This window comes from Melopsittacus undulatus, chromosome 2, assembly GCF_012275295.1.
Source record: "Melopsittacus undulatus isolate bMelUnd1 chromosome 2, bMelUnd1.mat.Z, whole genome shotgun sequence".
Taxonomy (NCBI): domain Eukaryota; kingdom Metazoa; phylum Chordata; class Aves; order Psittaciformes; family Psittaculidae; genus Melopsittacus; species Melopsittacus undulatus.
Genome location: NC_047528.1, coordinates 103785488 through 103805697, shown reverse-complemented (window position 1 = coordinate 103805697; position 20210 = coordinate 103785488). Strand labels below are relative to the sequence as shown.

General features: G+C 37.7%; 1 protein-coding gene across 3 annotated transcripts in view; it reads left to right on the top strand.

The window, feature by feature from the left end:
- DCAF6 (DDB1 and CUL4 associated factor 6) overlaps nucleotides 1-20210 on the top strand; it is a 90735-nt gene that overhangs the window by 28151 nt on the left and 42374 nt on the right. For 2 of the 3 annotated variants that reach the window (XM_031045008.2, XM_031045009.2), the window contains exons 3-10: nucleotides 153-245; nucleotides 2154-2339; nucleotides 10155-10268; nucleotides 11413-11548; nucleotides 12780-12994; nucleotides 15642-15735; nucleotides 19347-19466; nucleotides 19705-19950. In XM_031045008.2, coding sequence (XP_030900868.2) covers nucleotides 153-245; nucleotides 2154-2339; nucleotides 10155-10268; nucleotides 11413-11548; nucleotides 12780-12994; nucleotides 15642-15735; nucleotides 19347-19466; nucleotides 19705-19950 — 1204 coding nt within the window. The remainder of the gene's footprint in view (nucleotides 1-152; nucleotides 246-2153; nucleotides 2340-10154; nucleotides 10269-11412; nucleotides 11549-12779; nucleotides 12995-15641; nucleotides 15736-19346; nucleotides 19467-19704; nucleotides 19951-20210) is intronic. The other variant, XM_031045010.2, reaches the window with a different exon arrangement.

The window sequence follows — 20210 nt, the reverse complement described above, 5'->3', positions numbered from 1 at the left end:
TTTGTACTTTTGTGCTAGCTGCTTAGAAACAACATCATTTCAATTGAATTTGTTAACTCCTAATTATGTAGTGTTGGATGGGTATTAATGATTTAATATTTTGAAAATCAAATTAATGTAAGTCTAAATTAATTTGTTGTTCATTCACACAGGTGAACACAATTTGCTGGAATGATACAGGAGAGTATATTTTGTCTGGTTCGGATGACACCAATCTGGTAATTAGTAATCCCTACAGCAGAAAGGTAGGCTTGTTTCTGGATAGTCAATAGTTTTAAAAAAAGATTATTTTTCAAGATATTAAGCCATTTTTCAGGGTATTTTTCAGATATTAGTTGTTACCTGACAAAGATAACATCAGGCACTTTATAGTGTTTATAAGTGTGAATAAAACTTCACAGTGCTTTAAAGCCTTAGTATTCTAATCCCTTGTGACATAGGTATTATCCCATTTTACGGTACATGGTCTAGCACAACAGGGACATGGTCTCACAACAGATTAGTGTCAGAATTAGGAATAGGATTCAGTCATTCTTGTGAAATCTTATAGTCAGATAAATTGTTTTCTGTTTCATTTTAGTTTTAAAATATTGTATTAGCATTTGCTGTATGTAATATACCGCATTGTCTTTCTGTAATGTAGTTGAAGTGCCAATCTTGATTAAAATACTTTATTACCATTTGAAATTACATAGCCTTGTGTGTGTGTGTGGCTAAAGAAGAATTTGAACTGGAATAGGGGAAGCAGGCTTATGAAGGGAAAAGTATTGTAAAGGTCTCTGCTTTTCCACTTCTGCACTCACATGGGTTGTGATGCAGCTGAATAGCTTCCAGTAACATCAGCTAGCATCCACCACATAGTAGCAGTGTTCCACACTTTGCTTTTTGAGGAGCTGCTTATAGTGTGGTAGAACAGATGCTCTGAACTGTGTTCTCCAGTGCTGGGGATGCTGTGCAGCAATGTTCAAGTGAAATCCTTTCTTCTACACTTTCTCAGAGGTTGAGAACTAAACCTTGAAGACATGCTGAGAAAGTGAATGGGGAAGGGGGAGATCAAATATGTGACTGGGATGGTGGAAGAGAGTTTGAATAGAAAGTTAGGAAGGCAACAAAATTTTGCCTTCCTGAAGAGCTGTGCTTTGACTGGAAGTAAAGCTCTACCAGCTTTTATCTTGTGTATATTCCAGGTTGTATAGATAGACTATTAATCTTTTATGGTTTGTTTTGTTTATATGTGTGTGAATTGTTGAAAAGATGTGAAATATCACTTGTGAAATACTAGATGTGTGCAGAGAAATTTCATTTGCATGTTTTCTTTGAATTGAGTGGGAATTTTGAAGTAATTTTTATACTGTAAACAAGTTAGTTATCTTTTTCCTATTAGTGGTGAAAATACAAATGGTTGGTTTAAATGCTGCAGATAGAAGAAATAAGGTAACAGGAAAATGTTCACTAGTACACAGGTTTTTACAGTTTTGGTAGACTAGTAAGAAGTATGTTAGGAAATACAAAGAATCATCACAAAGCATTTAAAACCAGCTACAATGATTAAGTAAATTATATGCTTCTCTGCTGTACTGTAGATGAATGACACTGAGACTAAGTCTAGTCTTAGTTTATTATTCTTTAACCATGTTCGTAAATGCTTATTTATTTTTGACTGGTTTCAAAGTAAAAAATATGGCTCTCTCTCTGAAAGTAAGCTCTTTTTAAGAGTACCATCAATTTTTAAACTTAAGTTGGCTTGTATTACAATGTCTTATTTTCTTGACCCCATGATATTTCAGATCTAAATCTCTCCTGACATGCTGGCTGGCTGCAGTATCAGTCTGGACCAGTGTTTTACTTGGGAAAAAACCTGATGTGATATGTAACTAGCATTTTACAAAATGTGGGAGTTGCATTCCAGTCTTTCCATTCTGCAGACTACTTTGTGCAAGTGCATAAATTAATATCTTCTGTAGAACCACCTTATTCTTAGAAGAAAGCTGGTATAAAACCAGCTTCTTTGTTCTGTTGTATTAAACTGTAGTTTACTAGCAGCCTGTACATTCTTGATGTTCTATGGTACTTGAGCCTATATTATTTTCCCCTTTGTTATTTGCTTTGAAAATATTAACCTGATACAGCATTCTTTTTGCTTTCTTCCTTAGGTTTTAACAACTATTCGCTCAGGACACAGGGCCAATATTTTTAGTGCAAAATTCTTACCATGCACCAATGACAAACATATTGTATCTTGCTCTGGAGATGGAGTAATTTTTTACACTAATATTGAACAAGATGCAGAGATCAACAGACAATGCCAGTATACGTGCCACTATGGAACTACCTATGAGGTACCTCACAAAAGTATATGATAATTTTAAGATAGGTGGAACATATCTTTTCTTGTATTGTTGCCCGGGATTTTAACCAGATGGCTGAGAGCTTTATTTCAGTGAGGATGAAAGAACCTTTCTTTTAGCTTTTTTGTTTGTTTTCTGGGGGTTTTGGTTTGATTTTGTTTTTTTATATCTTAGAGTAGGATTTAAAAGCTAAATATGTTGAGTAAATTTAATGGAAGACTTTCCAAAATGTAGTGCCATTTTTTTGCAAATATAATAGCTGAATACACCTTCAGTGAAGGAATCCCCTGCAGAGCCATACTGATTTAAATTGTACTGTGAATTTCTTTTTTGAAATAGGTTTTAGGTGGGGGGACAGTGATTGTGTTTTAAATTCTTCCCCTCCCCCCAGAAAACTTTTCAGCATCAATGCCTTTTTCACGATTCTTCCAAGAAATGCTTATTTCAGCATGTGTGAATAACTTAATCTGAAAAATGTATTTACAGTTTTATGTGATTTCTCATTTGTATTCTGGTTAACTCTTTGTGTAAATTCACAGCCAGTGTTTTCAATCCTCCCTTGCAAGTTTTGTTCTTATAAATAGTTAAGCGAAGAAGCAAAGTGTTAATTAAGTTAGGAAGATAATCAGATTTATTGACCTGTTTATTTTAATGTCAGCAAAATCTGCTGCTTGTAGAACTTACCATGCTTAAAGTAGAAAAAATACTGCTATTTCCTTCTCAGGTTATAAGTATTCCAGATTTGAATTTGTTTGTTTTAATAATAGCATAGTACACACACAGAGGGAAGAAATCCCAAATGCATTGCTTTCTTAACTATTGAGCTCAGATTTCATAGTAAGCTTTTAAATCTTTTTTATGGTATATTAAGTGAACAAAATATTTAAAAACCTATGCTAAAAAAACCTAGGGGGTGTGAAAAAGGAAAATGGCCAGAGTCCATTTTTGATCATGTAGTCATAGTATCCTTATGGTTGTAATTACATGTGTTCCATCAAAGATGTTGTCAAAAACACGTGCTATCTGCAGGGTAACTTTGTAAGTCAGTTGAACTAACCTTGCAGTATTCACTATGTTTCTGGAATTGTGGTTTTGGTTTGGTTTTGCCTGGGTTTAAGACAGTTTTGCAAAATATGATTCTGGATCCCAGGCTTACATTGTCTGTTTTTATTTTGAGATTTGTTTTGATTGAGAAACTGCTTTCCTTTAAGTAGCATCAGTCCTGATGGTTTCCAAACTGCCTGAGTTCTCACTGAAATTTACTATATATAGCTGATTCTTCAAGTTCTCTGTATCTCAAATAAAACCTCTCTTATAAGCACAGCTAGAGACAGAGATGCTACATCTTAAAGCTGAAATGTCTGTGTTGAGAAGTCATTGAGACTTCTCAACCATGTTGAGAAGGCATTGCATTGTAGCTTCCTGGGGAAACCCCTTGCTGGCTGGCTGCAGGCTTTAGGGACAGCCACTTACTGGCTCAAGTGGTACCTCTGTTTCCTTTTAGCTTGTGTTTTCAGTCTGAGAACAGGAGAATAGTTATGGACACTGTGCGAAGGAGACATAAAGGTGGTAGTGGAAGTGTCATTAGAGCAGTTGATTTGAATGTGTGAAGTTTGGGGTCATGGGCTGGGATGATCAGAGTGCAGCAAATAAAAGGGTTGGTGACACTATAAAAATCACAATGAGAAGTCACTGCGTGTCTTAAGTTTTGATCTGCTTGAGCTTGGGTTGATTGCATGAAGTGCCTGACACCAGGTGGTGCTGCAAACCAATGATCAAACTGGCTAAATTCAATGAAGGCAGTTGCCAATTGTGCTTGTGGGTCAGGAGTAGTAACAGATGCCAAAATGTAACGCTTGTATCCTGTAATATGAGAATGACCTTTGTCTCTTTGCAAGGTGATGTCCTCAGTGATGATGGTATGCATAGTGCGAGCTACTAAACCAGATGAGAAAATATAAATTTCATGGGTACAACAAATTAAACTTGTCAAAACAGACAGTACAAGTTGGAAAAATATTTTAGAAGAAATATGGAGAGCCCAACAGCCCTGCAATTCAAACTGCAAATTTCATTGTTGTCCATATAGGATGGCTATAACTGAACAGTAACTAGTTGTACAAATATAGTAAATTCCTTTGAAAGCATTAATTGAAGAGAATATGGACATTTGACTGCTATATTGCACAGTCAAAATGGTGGTATTGGGGATGACTTTTATTCAGCAAGTAATGTTAACAAGAGGGCAGTATTGTTTTGAATGTCAGTAGTGTGATACTGTTTTGGTTGTTTATACTGTTTTTAAAAACTGTCAATAGGAGGAATCTCAAAACCCCTGTATGACATTGACTGTTTTAATAATGATGTCTCCTTTAGATGTTATTTTTCTTAGCCTGTTTTGCACTGAGTTTTAACCTGTCTAAATTTGAGCTCTCTTCAAAAAATCTTTGAAAAGATAGGTTTTTATAAAGTATCTTGGAAGGTACTTTATAAAGATTATCAATTCTGTTACTGTGTCATAAATCTGATACTTGAACATTAAATACATGTATTACTGTGTGAGGTAGCAGACCTTCTTTTGAACCTTGGCATATGAAAGTGTAGTAGAGTAAATAGGGCTTTTCAAGCAAATGGCTGAGATACAACTTCAGCTTCCGACATAACACTGCTGTCACTGAGAGGTTTCTGAGTGGGGAGATACTGTGCTGTTACTGCCCAGCTGTATGTAACCACATAATAATATTAAATACAGAACTTTGACTCATTGGATTCTCTAAATAACAAAAGCTAACATCATCTACCCTGAGGTATTAATTCTAAATGGGAGTATGGCTTGAATTTATACTATGCTGTCGTGGTTTAAACCCAGCCACACAACTCGTTCACTCACTCCCCCCCTTCCTCCCCCAACTCCCAGGGAGCTGGGGAGGAGAATCAAAAGAATGTAGCTCCCATGGGTTGAGATAAGAACAGTTTAGTAACAAAGGTATAGCACAAATCGCTACTGCTACTACCAAAAATAATAATAATGATAAAGGAAATAACAAGTGAAGAGAATATGACACCTCACCACTCGCCAACCGATAACTCACCCCCCGCCCCACCTGACTGAGCACCGACCAATACCTCCTCCAACACCCCAGAGAACTCGCCCTTCTGGGCAACTCAGTTACATCCTGGGCATGACGTGCTATGGTGTGGAATACTTCTTTGGCTAGCTTGGGTCAGGTGTCCTGTCTCTGCTTCCTCCCGGCCTCCCCTCCTCCCCGGCAGAGCATGAGTTCAGAAAGTCCTTGGCCAGGCCAAACATTTGAGCAGTAACTAAAAACATAGGTGCTATCAGCACCGTTCCCAGCCTGAAAGTCAAAACACGGTGCTGCACCAGCTACCGGGAAGGAGAAAAAATGACTGCTACTGCTGAACCCACGACATGTGCTTTAAACTTGAAGTTCGTGACAGTTCAAGATGTTACAAAAACATTCATTGAAATGGAGGAATGTGGAAATTTGTGTAGTGGTTATGAACTGTGGGATTATTTTTAATTCTGGGAGAGAACAGAATAAGTAGGGTGAGTGAAATTCCTGAAACATGTTTCTGAACAATTTATTGTTTATACAAGGCCATTACATGTTAATTTGTACTTAGCCAAGTGCTTTTCATTGCCCTTCATGTAAATGGCATTTCAGAAAGAATATACTTCTATGAATAACTCTTATCTTCATATTTTCAATACAGTATAATAATATAGCTATATATTTTTTAAGGTTAAATAGAAAACAATTTTTTTGTGAAAAAGGGTTTTATATCTATAACGTGCATTTATTGAACATAAATATAATAATTATTGGAGTCGTTGCATCTTGATTTCTCTATTTCTGTATATGCATTTATAAAGTACTTAGTATGTTTTTAAATACTGTGTATAAAAACTGTTGTGCAAGTGGATGTATCTAGAGCACTACTGCATGTGTATTGTGAAATAGTATGAGTGTGAACAAAAATAAAATGCAGCTACTAGAAACAAGAGCTTACTGTGTTAAAATACCACATTCAACAACATACTTGGAATAAAGTAGATTATATAAATGAAAGGTCTGAATCGAAATATGGTAGAAATGCTTGAAGTATTTAGTGGATTGAAGAACAATTGCTGGCTAACTCAACTACGGTAATGCAATCAATTTGAGTGAATGGGTAGTGCAAAACACTAATTTCCATACGTAATGCTAATTTATTGAGGAATAATAGTCATAGCTTAGACATTTATTGTTCCATTGTTATTAAAACCATGTCTTTGTTCAGTCTGTTAAACTTGTTTGGCAGCAATAAGATTTGGCATAGCACACATTCTCTCACAGAATCACAGAATTCCGAGGGTTGGAAGGGACCTCAAAAGATCATCTAGTCCAGCCCCCCTGCAAGAGCAGGGTAACCTAGAGTACATCACCCAGGAACTTGTCCAGGCGGGCCTTGAATATCTCCAACGTAGGAGACTCCACAGCCTCCCTGGGCAACCTGTTCCAGTGCTCTGTCACTCTTACAGTCAGTAAGTTCTTCCTGATGTTAACGTGGAACCTCCTATGCTCCAGTTTACACCCATTGCCCCTTGTCCTGTCACTGGATATCACTGAAAAAAGCCTAGCTCCGTCATCCTGACACCCACCCTTTACATATTTGTAAACACTGATGAGGTCACCCCTCAGTCTCCTCTTCTCCAAGCTAAAGAGACCCAGCTCCCTCAGCCTCTCCTCATAAGGGAGGTGTTCCACTCCCTTCATCATCTTTGTGGCTCTGCGCTGGACTCTTTCAAGCAATTCCCTGTCCATCTTGAACTGAGGGGCCCAGAACTGGACGCAATATTCCAGATGCAGCCTCACCAAGGCAGAGTAGAGGGGGAGGAGAACCTCTCTTGACCTACTAACCACACCCTTTCTAATGCACCCTAGGGTGCCATTTGCCTTCTTGGCCACAAGGGCACATTGCTGGCTCATGGTCATCCTCCTGTCCACCAGGACCCCCAGGTCCCTTTCCCCTTCACTCCTTTCCAGCAGGTCAACCCCCAACCTGTACTGGTACATGGGGTCGTTCTTCCCCAGATGCAAGACTCTACACTTGCCCTTGTTGAATTCCATCAAGTTTCTCCCCGCCCAACTCTCCAGCCTGTCCAGGTCTCGCTGAATGGCAACAAAGACTTCTGGTGTGTCAGCCACTCCTCCCAGTTTAGTGTCATCAGCGAACTTGCTGAGGGTAAACTCAGTTCCCTCATCCAGGTCATTGATGAAAATATTAAACAGCACTGGTCCCAGCACCGACCCCTGAGGACTCCACTAGCTCACAGACCTCCAGCTAGATTCTGTGCCATTGACCACAACTCTCTGCCTTCTTCCTTTCAACCAGTTCTTGATCCACCTCACTACCTGATCGTCAAGCCCACACTTTCTTAGCTTATCTATGAGAATGCTGTGGGAGACAGTATCAAATGCCTTACTGAAATCAAGAAAAAACACATCTACCGCTCCACCATTATCCTTCCACCTAGTCACTTCCTCATAGAAGGCTATAAGGTTGGTCAAACATGACTTCCCCCTCATAAAACCATGCTGGCTGTTCTTAATAACCCCCTCATCCTTGATATGCCTAGAGACAGCGTCAAGAATAAGTTGTTCCATCACCTTTCCAGGGATGGAGGTAAGGCTGACCGGTCTATAATTATCCGGGTCCTCCTTCTTGCCTTTCTTATAGACTGGTGTGACATTTGCCATCTTCCAATCCTCAGGCACCTCTCCCGTTTCCCACCATTTACCAAAGATTATGGAGAGTGGCCTAGCAATGACCTCCGCCAGCTCCCTCAGCACCCGTGGGTGCATTCCATCTGGACCCATTGATTTATAGATGTCCAGATTGCATAGCTGATCCATAACCCAATCCTCATCTACCAAATCAAACTCCTCCTTTGTCCTGACTCCTTCTGGGGCTACAGGAATCTGGGGAGAGTCGGCAGGAGTAAAGACAGAGGCAAAGAAAGCATTCAGCACTTCTGCCTTCTTTGTATCCTCTGTCTCCAGGGCACCCACCTCGTTCAACAGTGGGCCTATACTGCCTCTTGTGTTAGTTTTATTTGCTATGTATTTGAAGACGCCCTTTCTATTGTCCTTAATCCGACTAGCAAGATTAATTTCCAAGGAGGCCTTAGCTGTCCTAATTGCCTCCCTACATCCTCTAACAACTGTCCTGTATTCCTCCCAAGTGGCCAGCCCCTCTTTCCATAACCCATAGATTCTCCTTTTCCACTTGAGTTTCCCAGCAGCTCCTTGTTTAACCACGCTGGTCTCCTAGATCACTTACTTGATTTCCTACTCATTGGGACGCTCTGATCCTGAGCTTGGAAGAAGTGGTCCTTGAATGCTGACCAACTATCATGTGACCCTTTACTGCCTAGTACCCTTACCCATGGGACTTCCCTTAGCAGTTGATTGAACAGGCCAAAGTTGGCCCTTCGGAAATCCAGAACCGTGGCCTTGCTAGGTATTCTGTTCCTCCCACACAGGATCCTAAACTCCACCATCTCATGGTCACTGTAGCCAAGGCTGCCATTGACCATCACCACTTCAACCAGCCCCTCCTTGTTGGTGAGTACTAAATCTAGCAGCGCTCCTCTCCTAGTTGGTTTGTCCACCATTTGCATTAAGAAGTTATCATCAATGCACTGGAGGAACCTCCTAGACTGTGAATGATTGGCTGTGTGAGTCTTCCAGTTAATATACTAAGTATTACAAGAAATGTTGAACCCTGTGGAGATTACATTTGCAATCCCACTTTAGGTAGGGATTTACAGATACCTGTATTTTACCTCAGATATCTATAGATTACCTTTACTGGGGGAGTGAGGAATAAATAATCACATAAGAAAGTATTAAAGAATCACTCATTTGCTCTGTGTTGAATTAGCATATTACACTAATACTGATTTTTGTACTTTATAAATTTCTATGAAGTTACTGATAGTAGTGGAAGTGTATAAAAAGAAAAATACTTCTAGTTTCTGCAGCATTCTCTGCCTTGTGTTTAGAGTGTGAAAGTATGATGTCTTGTAAATGGCCTGTGGAATTCAGCTTTAACATTATGGCTTACTTATTTTTATCTGAAGGAGGCCTTCTTGGGTAAGGCCATACATATGAGATTCCATCTGACTCTTCCCCAGTTTGAGTAGGGCTGAGGTCAGGAAAATGGTGCAATGCCATGCTCTCTTAAGAAGTAAAAATAAATTTAAATAAAAAAGTGCAGGGAGGTGGTAGGTTAGTAACTGCCTTTAATGCACAGTGCATCAGGGAACTAGTTTGAATGTAAAGGAATGGCCCAATGGAAATGAAAGCCATCTAGTATTTTCATGCCATTCTGATTTCTGAGGGTTTTGTCTGTTACTGTCTTCTGTTAGTTGCTGGAGAATAAACTGAGCTTCTGTTAAATTATTGCAGCAAATTGATTACTTATCTGAAACCTGATTGCAGTAAATGTGTGTTTCTTATTAAAAGATAATAGAAATATCTAAATTTTGACCTGGAAATGCTTACTCTTGTGTGAAATTCCATAGTTTGTTTTAATTTCAGTAGTTCAAACCTTTTCTTGAAAATGAAGAAATATCAACAATTTTTCAGTTTTCCTCTTTATTTCAATAGAAAGTTTGACTTGAGTCATAGTTGCTTCAGTCTTTACTGATGCTCAAGATGTTGATGTTTTTATTTTCAAATTAATGGTATTTCTGGAAGTATTAATACCTTTTTTTTTTAATCCTTTGTTTTTTATCAGATTATGACAGTACCAAATGATCCCTATACTTTCCTCTCTTGTGGTGAAGATGGCACTGTAAGATGGTTTGATACTCGAATCAAAACAAGTTGCACAAAGGAAGATTGTAAAGATGTAAGAGTGAAATCTTTTAATAAAGATGACCTAAATGTAGAGCTGTACATCATACAAACATAGGATATGAATTCTGGTAAGGCTTTTAGAAATAATAGATTTCAGGGTCGTTGGTGGAGATGACAACATGTTTCCTGAGAAACAAAAAAAGTTTGGGGAGTCTTTTTTCTTTCTACTTTTTTTTTAATCTATTTAATTTTAATATCTCCCAATTTTTTTGTTTGTTTGTTTTTTGGTTTTTGGTTTGTTTTTTTTTTTTTATTTACGGACTTCAGTGTGAGGCTTCAGATATGGTAGAAAGAATTCTAGTTGAAATTAAATCTCTTGGTCTGGTTTACTTTAGTTACTATGAAGTGTAGATTTGGAGGCAAAAAATGAGCCTTCAAAATCATCTGCATCTCTGTGTTCTTAAGCATCGTTTGTTCCTGTGTGAGAAAAGATTTGGTAATGAATGGTACTAGATCATATTAGTCACTGGTATTACTCCCTGGAAGGTAAGGTATTGGTGGTGTCCACTGTGTTTGGGTTTCAGGAATAGTTTTAATATTGAAGAAAAACTGGTGCCAAAGGATGTACTCCTACTCAAAATTAATTTTACTCAGCTTTGTGCACATTTATATACTTTAGGGATTTCTTTCTTTTTTTCTTCCTCAATACAATTGCCTGTTAAATCTAAATAGATTAAATCTATTCTGATCCTTTATTTATTTAAGTATTAATTAATTATACTGTTTCTACATATTTGGTACTCTTCTATACTACTTCTACTCTTCTAAAACAGTTACATGTATTTCCATATTAAAATCCAAGGTGTGAGCTAGTTTATAAATCTGTGGTTGTTATGCTTATCCTTAAATGTATATTGTTTTGTTTCGGTGTTTTTTTTTGTTGTAGGTTTTTTTTTCCTGTGACTTGATCTATTTTGTTGTTTGCTTTTTTACTTGATCCCATGCTATATTTCATTCTCTGATCGTTTTCCTTCTCTACTGTGGCTTTTTTGTCTGACATATTTGCAATCTATTTTCACAAGGCCAGAACTAGTTTTCTTAAAAACTCGTTGACTAAATGTCCAGAACTAAAAATTAGAATTACACTTCACATATTTAGAGCCATTATTTGAACACTGTATTTCTGTTTGTTCCAGGATATTTTAATAAACTGTCGTCGTGCTGCCACTTCTGTTGCTATCTGCCCACCAGTCCCGTACTATCTTGCTGTGGGTTGTTCTGACAGCTCAGTAAGAATATATGATCGACGAATGCTTGGTACAAGAGCAACAGGTAGGAATCTTACGTTACAGTAAGCTTTTATAACCATTTGCAGTTCCAGCTTCTGTTCTTTTTTCCCAAAATAGATGATGAATATTTTTCCCAAAATAGATGATGAAATGTAATATGCCAAATGAAATGTAGCTTCCTTCTCTGAGAACTATGCTTTGTAATGATAGAGTAATTTCACTCTAATATTTGCTAATAGAGAAATCTTCAAGTAAGTAAACTTAAATTTCTTCATCCATCTTAGAATACACTGTATACTGAATGCAGAAAAAGACCTTTGATAATGTCTCTTCTCTTGTCTTGAAATGTGTGATTCCAAGATTCCAAAAAGCTAGTGATTGCAGCCTACAGCCGTCCACCTGAATTGTAATGAAGTCCATATATTCTTGTACTCTGCCATGCTTGAATGTGTTGCTTCTTATGGGATGGGGTCTTAATATCATGGAATACGCTTAGCTTTGCAGTAGTTGTTGCTATATCTAGCATAATTTCACTGAAGAGCTACAAACGCTTCAGATGCTTATCCAGGGATTTTATAAGATATGGGTGGCAAGCAAAAGTGTGTTACATAGTTCTGACATATCTCTTTCTTATAATGTATGATCAGTGTTTGGACACATGAATTAATAAACATAGGTCTGCACACACATTCATGCAAATAAACTGTGTCACACAGTCGGTCATCTCGCAGTGTTTTCCTGTTGATGATTGTGGTAGAAGAGAAAGGGACAGTATTACTATGTCTCAAATTAAAAATAGTATTTTAAACAACATTTTGTGTAGCAAATTTGTGTCCTAAATTATCAAAACTTCATATAATGAATTCCTTCCTAATTTGTGTATAGATATAGATATGTATTATTACTGTGTAAATGTTCTTAGATTCCAAAATTTCCATTTGTGCTACATTTGGCAGCATCTATATACTATAATTTGATAGGTATGTGACACATCATTATATTTGTGTATGCGTTCTCATTTTTTAATTATGTCCATAGCGTTTGTAAATAAAATACAAATTACTAGTAAGCTCTGTCACTATTCAGATTCAATTTAATGCAGAAGCTACAGGATACTTATCTTTCCCCTGATCATCTTTCGTTGGATGTTAAATAAAGAGTCCATTGAAGTTGTTGAAGATTTGCAATAATAAATGTGTAATTTCTTTCTCTGTGTCTCTCTTCTCCCTCTCCTGCCTCCTCCCCATTTTTGTTTTTTTTTTTCTTCCATACAGGAAATTATGCTGGTAGGGGCACTGTTGGAATGGTGGCACGTTTTGTTCCTCCTCATCTCAATAACAAATCCTGCAGAGTAACATCTCTATGTTATAGTGAAGATGGACAAGAGATCCTTGTTAGTTACTCTTCGGATTACATATACTTGTTTGATCCCAAGGATGACACAGCAAGAGAACTTAAAGTTCCTTCTGCTGAAGAGAGACGGGAAGAGGCAAGTGATTAGGCTGACCTGTTTTCATGGTTTGGGTATTTTTTTCTTCATGGCACCATTTGTATTTCCCTTTAAATTAATCTTATATTCATTTAGCTGTTCATAGATGGAGATGTGACAGGTAGATAGTGTTACAAAATTTGCATGTTTGCAATATATTTATTTATATATTTAGAGTATTTTGTCACTCTGGTTTTCTTTCTTGTCTGGTTTCCTTCTCCTAAAGATAAGTCCATCTGTGTGAACCTCAGGTTATAAGACCAGCAAAGGTGGCAGGTCACTCCAAGGTGTATTCTCTGTTATTTTCTGTGACACCAGAAGCATGTTCCTTGAAATAAATACTCTTTGCTAAAAGTTGTCATATAATGACAGAGATGTGGAGGATGTTTAGATTGAGGAGGTAAGCCACTGCCACTGAGCAGTACTAAAAAAGGCCTGTTACTAGCAATGACCATCCTGTATTTACTGGGCCACTAGGACAAATAATGTTGATCAGAAGGAGGTGTAGATTCATAGGACTGAGAAATAATGTCCATTTGAGTTATACTGTTATCTCACTGGGGCAGGAGAAAGCAAAGAGGAACCCAGAAAATTGTGATGTACAAATTGTTCTGCACTTCTCCCTTTTTTCTGTGTAATGTTAATCTGATTTGAAGTAATTTAGTGGAGAATTGACTGCCTGGTTACTATAGAGAGAAGATTGTGACCACCTGTTAATAACACATCCTATACATTCTTTTATTTTGTAGGCACAGAATCGTAGAATCATAGAATAGTTAGGATTGGAAAGGACTTCAAGATCACCCAAGGCTTCATCCAACCTGGTCTTGAACACTGCCAGGGATGGAGCATTCACTACCTCCCTGGGCAACCCATTCCAGTACCTCACCACCCTAACAGGAAAGAATTTCTTCCTTATATCCAGTCTGAACCTCTGCTGTTTAAGTTTCAACCCATTACCCCTTGTCCTGTCACTATAGTCCCTAATGAATAGTCCCTCCCCAGCATCCCTGTAGGCCCCCTTCAGATACTGGAAGGCTGCTATGAGGTCTCCACACAGCCTTCTCTTCTCCAGGCTGAGCAGCCCCAACTTTCTCAGCCTGTCTTTGTATGGGAGGTGCTGCAGTCCCCTGATCATCCTTGTGGCCCTCCTCTGGACTTGTTCTAACAGTACCATGTCCTTTTTATGTTGAGGACACCAGAACTGCACACAATACTCCAAGTGAGGTCTCACGAGAGCAGAGTAGAGGGGCAGGATCACCTCCTTCAACCTGCTGGTCACGCTCCTTTTGATGCAGCCCAGGATACAGTTGGCTTTCTGGGCTGTGAGTGCACACTGCTGGCTCATGTTCATTTTCTCATTGACTAACACCCCCAAGTCGTTCTCTGCAGGACTACCATGAATTTCCTTTTTGCCCAACCTGTAGCTGTGCCTGGGATTGCTCCGACCCAGGTGTAGGACCTTGCACTTGGCATGGTTAAACTTCATGAGGTTGGCATCAGCTCACCTCACAAGTGAGTCAAGGTCCCTCTGAATGGCATTCCTTCCCTCTAGCGTATCAACAGAACCACACAGCTTGGTGTCATCGGCAAACTTGCTGAGGGCACACTCAATTCCATTGTCCACGTCAGCAACAAAGGTATTAAACAAGACCGGTTCCAACACCGATCCCTGAGGGACACTATTTGTTACTGATCTCATTGAACTGTTGACCACAACTCTTTGAGTGCGACCATCCAGCCAGTTCTTTATCCACCGAGTGGTCCACCTATCAAATTGATGACACTCCAATTTAGAGACAAATATATTCTGTAATCTCTTCTTCCTGAATGATTTCCCTTTAAATGCTATTTTATTTTCACCCTGTATTTATGTTATATAGAGTAAGAAGGAATGCAAAGCTTTCTTCCTGAATCTGCTGGCGCTTTCACCACAGGGGTTTTGCATTTAATCTAAAATTTTCAGCACAACTGTTCACCTTTTTTTCTCTCTCTCTTTTTTCTTTTTCTTTTTTAAGCCAGAAACATCCAGCCAATACACTTAATTTCAGGCTCTGAGCTGCCTTTCTGAATGTTCAAAGCACTAGCTGTTTCTCTTCAAGTCGCAGAAAGTAATCCTACTTATGTAGTACTTGTTTTATACTTCTTGCTGCAAAAAACTCTTATAAAAACCCATCACAGGTTAAAAATAAGTTGAGGTTTATTTTCAAAATATGTCTTTTGTAAATGTCTAGTTTTTTTCCTTTTGGTTAATATCACATCCATATTGCATTAAACTGAAGCTTCATTTTTGACATGAAGAGACTTTAATTATTATTGTTCACTATGGAAAGCCTCAATTAACATAGTAAAGTTAATACTGCATAAAATAAAAGCTGTGTTATTTTCGAGAGTCATTAGGTTAGGCTGTTAAATTTCTGTGTAGCTGAAACTCATTAATTCTATTGATACAGTGTTGTGCTTATGCATGAATGTACAGCTAATGTGACGTATTTTGTGATGGATACAAATTTATGTAAATTAAGAAAATGGAGATGCTGCACTTATATTTAGACTTCAAATTCTGTACTGTCCAACATAAATAACGTTGTAATACCTTTCTTGTTCTTACCCCTCCTCTTGCCACCCTCCACCTTATTTATTCTAGTTACGGCAACCTCCTGTTAAACGCTTGCGGCTAAGAGGGGATTGGTCAGACACTGGACCAAGAGCAAGGCCGGAGAGTGAACGAGAAAGAGATGGTAAAGTGTTTGCAGTTAGAGGGGAGGGTGTTACCTCTGCTTGTGTGTTTTGTTTTGGCTGGGTTTTTGTTGGCTTATTTTTTGTTTGGCTTGGGTTTTATTTTACAGTTCTTCTCAAATATTCCTGAAATATGTACGTGCTTTGGATTAAACTGTCCATATTTTAAGAATCAGACAGGTCTTCAGATTTTTTTTTTTTTTTTTTAGTATTTAACACAGAACTGCTATTCTGCAGTGATTTTTTTTTTAAGTGTCCAAAGTTGAAAATATTCTTACCAGAAAAATTATGTTGCTTCAGTTAGGCTGATGTAAATCAAGAGGAGCTTACTTTATTGTCATTGGTCAGGTAGTAACACAAATGCATATTTCTCTTTTTGTAGTGAAGACTCATGCAATCAAAGTTACAAATTAAATGCTCTGTAAAGTTACATTAGGAGCCTGAAATTCAAAGCAATAGGATTCTAATATCATTCACTTTTCAATAAAATACATGTAGTAACTAAATTTTTATGTTTATCATTTCATGTTTGTAATATATTACTCAATTCCTTGATGTTTCAGTAACTAGAACATTTCCAAAGCTATGTTTTAGTGTGAGAAAATGAGATACTAAAGCAGGGCAGAGGATGCTTTGTCACTTATCTTCCTATTCATCTGTGTTTCTGTTTAAATCTAACATTGTATTTGTTCTAGTTTCCTTTTCTGCCTACCATTTTCCTTTCTAGATTTTCTGTGTTGTTTTTCTCATCTTCTTGATTCCCCAAACTAGAAGTGTCTAGGTATATCAGACTAATGGTCCATGTAGAGCAGGATTCTATATCTGATACAGACAATAGGAGACGCTGTTTTGGGAGAGAACATGAGCCTGTTGTCTTACCTTAGTCTCTTGTCTTTGTTGCTCCCCCAGTATTCAAAATTACTAAATTAGAAACCTTAGAGGGTACATTCCTACCTGTTCCTTTAGAATGTGCATATGGTGCCTGTGAGTTTCTGTAATCCTTTTTTGAACCTGTTGGTAATATTTCCAATGGCAAAAAAAATCCAGAAGTTCACCCACTGTATAAAGGAATACTTTCTTTGCTTTCTTTTAAACTGCTCTCTTAATTTCATCATTTTTTCATGTGCCTTCGTATCCTAATGTCACAGGATTTGATTATTAACAGTTTTACATTCTGCTTACTTGATGATTTCGTTCCAGACACCATATTAGTATATTTCCTCATATTAGGGACACTTCAGCTATCATTTTTGTTGCAGGTTTTTACCATCAAAAGTAGTGGTGGCTTTGCCTTTGCACAATTTCATTTAAATTAAATTTCAGTTAAATCAGTTAAATTTCATTTCATTTCATTACTTCTAAATTCTGTGCCCAGGGTTTCCAGCAGCAGAGAATCAGATGTCTGATTCTTAGGAAAATAATCAAGTGATACAGGAACAGCTTGAGCTGGGTGCCTCTGAGGAGGGAGCCAGAACAAAAAAATTCCTGGGGCTTTGTATCCTTACATGCTATGCACCTCACCATCACAAACTGTTCATATGCCTTGCACATGTCTTGATCAGATGGTGAATTTGGGTGTGGGATCTTCTCACCCATTGTTGGATTCTTTTGTGTTCTTGAGGCCAGGTGTAAATTACTTCTTATCTCTCCCAGTTTGTTTCTCCTTACTAACAGATAGGACTCCTTTATCTTCCAGTTTATACTGGTCTCCAGGCCTTTGTTTACATAACTAAGCACAGGTAGGAAATTAAGTTCAGCTTTATCTAGTTGGGAGTTAGCTGCTTGTAGCATAAGGCTCCAGCCACTTCAGCTTCCCATGCTAAATGACTGCTCAATGCTAAACAAAACTACCCAGTCAAAAAAACCTCAGTTAAAGGAATTCAGCTAAGTAAGCTTTATCTAAATTCTTTCTCAGCTAAATATCTTCAGTGTCCTTCCAGCTATCATTTCCCTATTATATCAAATAAATCTGCTGGGGAAAAGGACTTCTCTAGTATAGACATTGTCTAGATTTTTATTTTCTCAAAGCAAAGCTTCAGTATCTTTACTTTGTGTTATTTGATACAACTCTGTAGTGCCTGAGAGATAATAGCTTTATTCCATTAGTTAGCCATGTGGTGCTGACCAGTGACTTGCTTTTCTGTTCATTGTCCTCTCTTCCTATCATTAACTACCTTTTGTCTGTTTTCTTCAGCTGTTGCATTTCATTTTTGTGTGTGTGTTTTAAGCTTCCAAGGTCAGAGCTGCTCTGTGTGGGGTAGAGGAAGGAAATGAAGGATCCCAGGGGAGGGTCAAAGACTTGCAGTGTGGAAATGAGGATAGACAAGGGCATTGGGGTCAGATTCAGAGGCATTGTTTGGGGCAGGTGATGGTGGTGTTTTACCCTTCCCTTTTCCATTCCCATTAATGTCTTTTAAACTCAAGCAAATAATCTAAAAACAAGGTCTAGTGAAGATATATTAAAGCTATGTCCTAGCAGTGAAGATTATATGCAGTCCTAGAAGATAATCAGTTGCTCTGGATATTTGTTTAGTCTTTCAGCTTTTATAATATCTGTGTGGATAGCAGCACTGATCTTTGAGAGGCATGTTCTCATGGTACATGTTCTTCCCAAATACACTCCAGAATCTTTCAATGTTAGCTTTCATATGTAGGGTATTTTTTTTTTGCACATCTGTATTTTGATAAGTAATTATACTTCACAGAGATTCTATTTCTTAAGGTCTTCAACTTCAAAACTTTTCCAAAAGCTCCTTAAACACCATGTACTTCTAAAGTGGTTGGGGGAGGGGCGGGGCAGCAGAAGCTCTTACTTCAATAAGAGTGGAATGGTCCAGTCCAGAGGAATGGACTTCTACTGGAAAAGGCCAATATATTAAAAACAACCTCAAACCAAATAACCTCTACCAAAGCACCACATTTCACAGAATACAAAAAGCACAGAAAGATTCAAAATACTCTATTTCAGCCCTTTACAAATGGAATTTTTCCTATAGTCTCTCTTAGAACAAATTTTGTTTCATACGTAATAAAATATAAAATAAAATGAGAATAAAATGTTTTATGTTGAAAGCATGTCAAAGATTTTGCTGCTTGAGAGTCTTTTGAAATCTTTAAGATTAGATCCAAAAGGTGAAAATAAAAAACCCTAGAAGAGCACTGCTGTTGTGTCAAATTGTGCTTATGAGGAAGATATTAAGTCATGAAGAAGCCTTTTGGAAATAGTAAAACCTGTCAATTTTATGTTAGCCTTTTTGCCCTTTCATTGTTTAATGATTAAAGTGATCATTTTGTAATTAGCTGTAAAAAGCATAAAAATCTAGGCTTTCTTATTTAACCAGCATTTAAAACTGAAAGACATAAATTTCACAATGTCATGTGTACAAGAGCTCCAGATAACTGTATACCAGAAAAGGAGGAAGGACGGTTGATTTTTATGTGGTGCTTTATTCAGCTTCCAATTCTTGCTGGACTGTTTTGGTGAAAAAGGGATATGATTCAGGGAATTGTAAGTTGCAGCGCAGGGCTTTTTTTTAGTGGAAGAAAAAGTAAGGGGGAAAGTGAACGTTTTTGTAGACTTGTAGATAAAATTTTTGTATTACTTGTTTTACAGGGGAGCAAAGTCCTAATGTCTCTCTGATGCAGAGGATGTCAGACATGCTGTCAAGATGGTTTGAAGAAGCTAGTGAAGTTGCACAAAGCAGTCGAGGAAGAGGACGATCACGGTCCAGAGGTGATATCCTCTTTTCAAGAATAATAATTTCAACAAAAAGTATGCATATACTGGATGTAGAGGCCATGAATATCAGCCTCTCTGAGGTGTAAACTAAAAAAAATATGTGTACTCTGAAGAACAGAGCATACTTGTTTGCCATATAAATAGTAATGCAAAGGGATCTTCACAGATGGAGTAAGTTTACCTTTGGGCTCTTTATTTTCTTGGTTTCTTTTAATTTTATTTTTAATCAAAGGTGGGACTAATCGGACAGATGCTCCTGCTACTAATAATGTGCCACCTACTACAGAATCAGAAACTGCAATGGAATTAGATGGTTCTGAACCACTTCCATCATCTTCCTCTTCTACAATGTCAGCCCGAGCTCCTTCAACGCCATCTTCAACAGAAAGTCCCCCTTCAACTTCATTATTGTCCTCCCCTGATAATGAACAAAGGCCTTCCTTAGGGGCCTCAGCTCAACCTGTGCTCCATCAGTCTGGTGAGAAGAAATCTATCTTGTAATTGTTTATGAAAAATGCTTCCAGTGAGAAGCAATTTTATTTTAGGATATTTTGGGTAATTGATCTTAATTTGTTTTCTTCCTTCCACATACCTAATGAGTCCAGGTATTTTATAATTACCAAGTGACTGCAGCTCTGTGGTTTAAAGAAAGAGCACAGACTCCAACTGTATACATTTTTTTGAAGAGAGGATCCCAAAGGAGATAACCAATATTGTCTTTTGAAGTAGAAATAAAAA